The sequence below is a fragment of the Phyllostomus hastatus genome, unplaced genomic scaffold (assembly GCF_019186645.2).
Source record: "Phyllostomus hastatus isolate PE091 unplaced genomic scaffold, TTU_PhHast_1.1 phas_contig_1095, whole genome shotgun sequence".
Lineage (NCBI taxonomy): Eukaryota > Metazoa > Chordata > Mammalia > Chiroptera > Phyllostomidae > Phyllostomus > Phyllostomus hastatus.
Genome location: NW_025333520.1, coordinates 155,322 through 157,249, shown reverse-complemented (window position 1 = coordinate 157,249; position 1,928 = coordinate 155,322). Strand labels below are relative to the sequence as shown.

Below are 1,928 nucleotides of genomic sequence, written 5' to 3'. Positions count from 1 at the left end.
ATTGAATCTGAAACTAAACAAAGCAAACAAGAAGAATAGAGACAAATCATGGATATGAAGAGCATTTGATGGTTGTCATATGGGAGGGGGCGTATGGGAGAATTCGTGAAGAGGTGAGGGGATTAAGAAGTACCAAAATGTAGCTCTAGAATAACCATGGGGATGTAAAGTACAATATAAGAAATATAACCAAAGAACTTATATGCATGACCCATGGGGTATTTCCTGAGAGAGTGGGGGGTCCTGGGTGAAGGGAGGCAGAGGGGGAAAAATTGTGACAACTGTAATAGCATAATCAATAAAATATAATTTAAAAAAAAGCATGCCATTTCAGTACCTGCTCACTAGGGGGTGCAGCCTCCCACCACAAACAAAAACACATTTCCTGCTGAAATGTAGGCTATGATTTGTCATTTTACTGTGCCTTCAACATTTCTTCATGTTAAGTATCAAGAACTTTATTTAGGCAACACTGTAGAGATGAACTCATCTCCAGGCTTAGTGACTGTGGTACTTTTAGTGCTTGGTAAGTAACATGCCTCTTAAAACATAGATTCTTCTTCTGTCAGCTAACTACTTCTTTAATTATTATTATATTTTAAGAGCTTTTTATGCCCAAGGGAAGAAAACATAGATCTCTCTAATTTTTCTCTAGGACGATCCTGTGGAGACTCAGTGACCCAGACAAAAGGCCAAGTCACCCTCTCAAAAGAGGACTCCCTGACCATGAACTGCTCCTATGAAGCCACAGGTTACCCTGCTCTCATGTGGTATGTTCAGTATCCTGGAGAAGGTCCAATGCTCCTTCTGAAAGCTGAAACGGCCAATAAGAAGGGACTCAACAAAGGTTTTGAAGCCACATACCGTCAACAACCAAATTCCTTCAACTTGGAGAAAAACTCAGTGGACGAGTCAGATTCAGCAGTATACTACTGTGCTCTGAGTGACACAGTGACAGAAACTTCAGGGGAAGCTGAGCATAAACTTTGTGCAGAACAAGGGACATGGCTGCTGAGTCCTCTAGTGAATTTTATTATTTAATATCAAATACACAGTACCTCTTAACATAAAAATTTCTGATCTTTTACATGTAATAATACATTTGTTAGGATAATCAGATCTCCATACATAATTATCTATGGGAGTATCTAAGACAAGGAATGCTTTTATTTAATAAATAATTCACTAAAACATGGGTATAAAAAAGATAAATTGTTAACATATTTAAGATATTTTGTATGTATTGATATGAGTCCAAATTTCTTTTTGTGATATATTTCATATAATAAGATATTAAAATTGGCATTTCTAGTGAATAAATGTGAAGTTTATGAAGATAGCTAATGCCTCCCTCAATTAAATTTTCCACTAATTACTTGTGCACAGAATAATTATATGCAATTTTTAAGATTAAAGTTTTCTACCTTCTCTTAATGTGTTTTTAGAGGGTTTAGAAATGTGCTTTTATAAATAGTTTTTAAAAGTCCCAAGTGGCAAAAGAATGGAGGTTGAGGGAACACTGAAAAAAATGTAAAAGCTGTTATTAACATTTGGCTTTTTTATTCTCTGTTGTGTCAAGATATAGAATTTTCTTAGTTTTATCCTTTTCTGTAAATCTTAATTTCCACATAATGTTTCATCTGTATCATTTTTCTTTTCTTTTTTCTATCTAATTATTAGTTTAAAAATAGTTTTATTATTCAATTATAGTTGATATTCAATATTATAATAGTGTCAGGTGTATAGCACAGTGGACAAACATTTCTATAACTAAAAATGTGATTCCCCCTATAAGTCTAGTGCCCACCTGGCACCACACATAGTATTCCAATATTATCAGCTATATTCTCTATGCTGTACTTCACATTTCTGTGACAACTTTGTAATTGTTAATTTGTATTTCTTAATCTCTTCACCTTTTTTACTCA

The 1,928-nt window shown here is 34.2% G+C and overlaps 1 gene segment (V, D, J or C); it reads left to right on the top strand.

The window, feature by feature from the left end:
• Positions 1 to 444: 444 nt before the first annotated feature.
• Positions 445 to 1,073, top strand: LOC123816855. The segment is given in 2 exon segments: positions 445 to 526; positions 656 to 1,073. Coding segments are annotated over 2 exon segments (432 nt in total).
• The last annotated feature ends 855 nt before the right edge of the window (positions 1,074 to 1,928 follow it).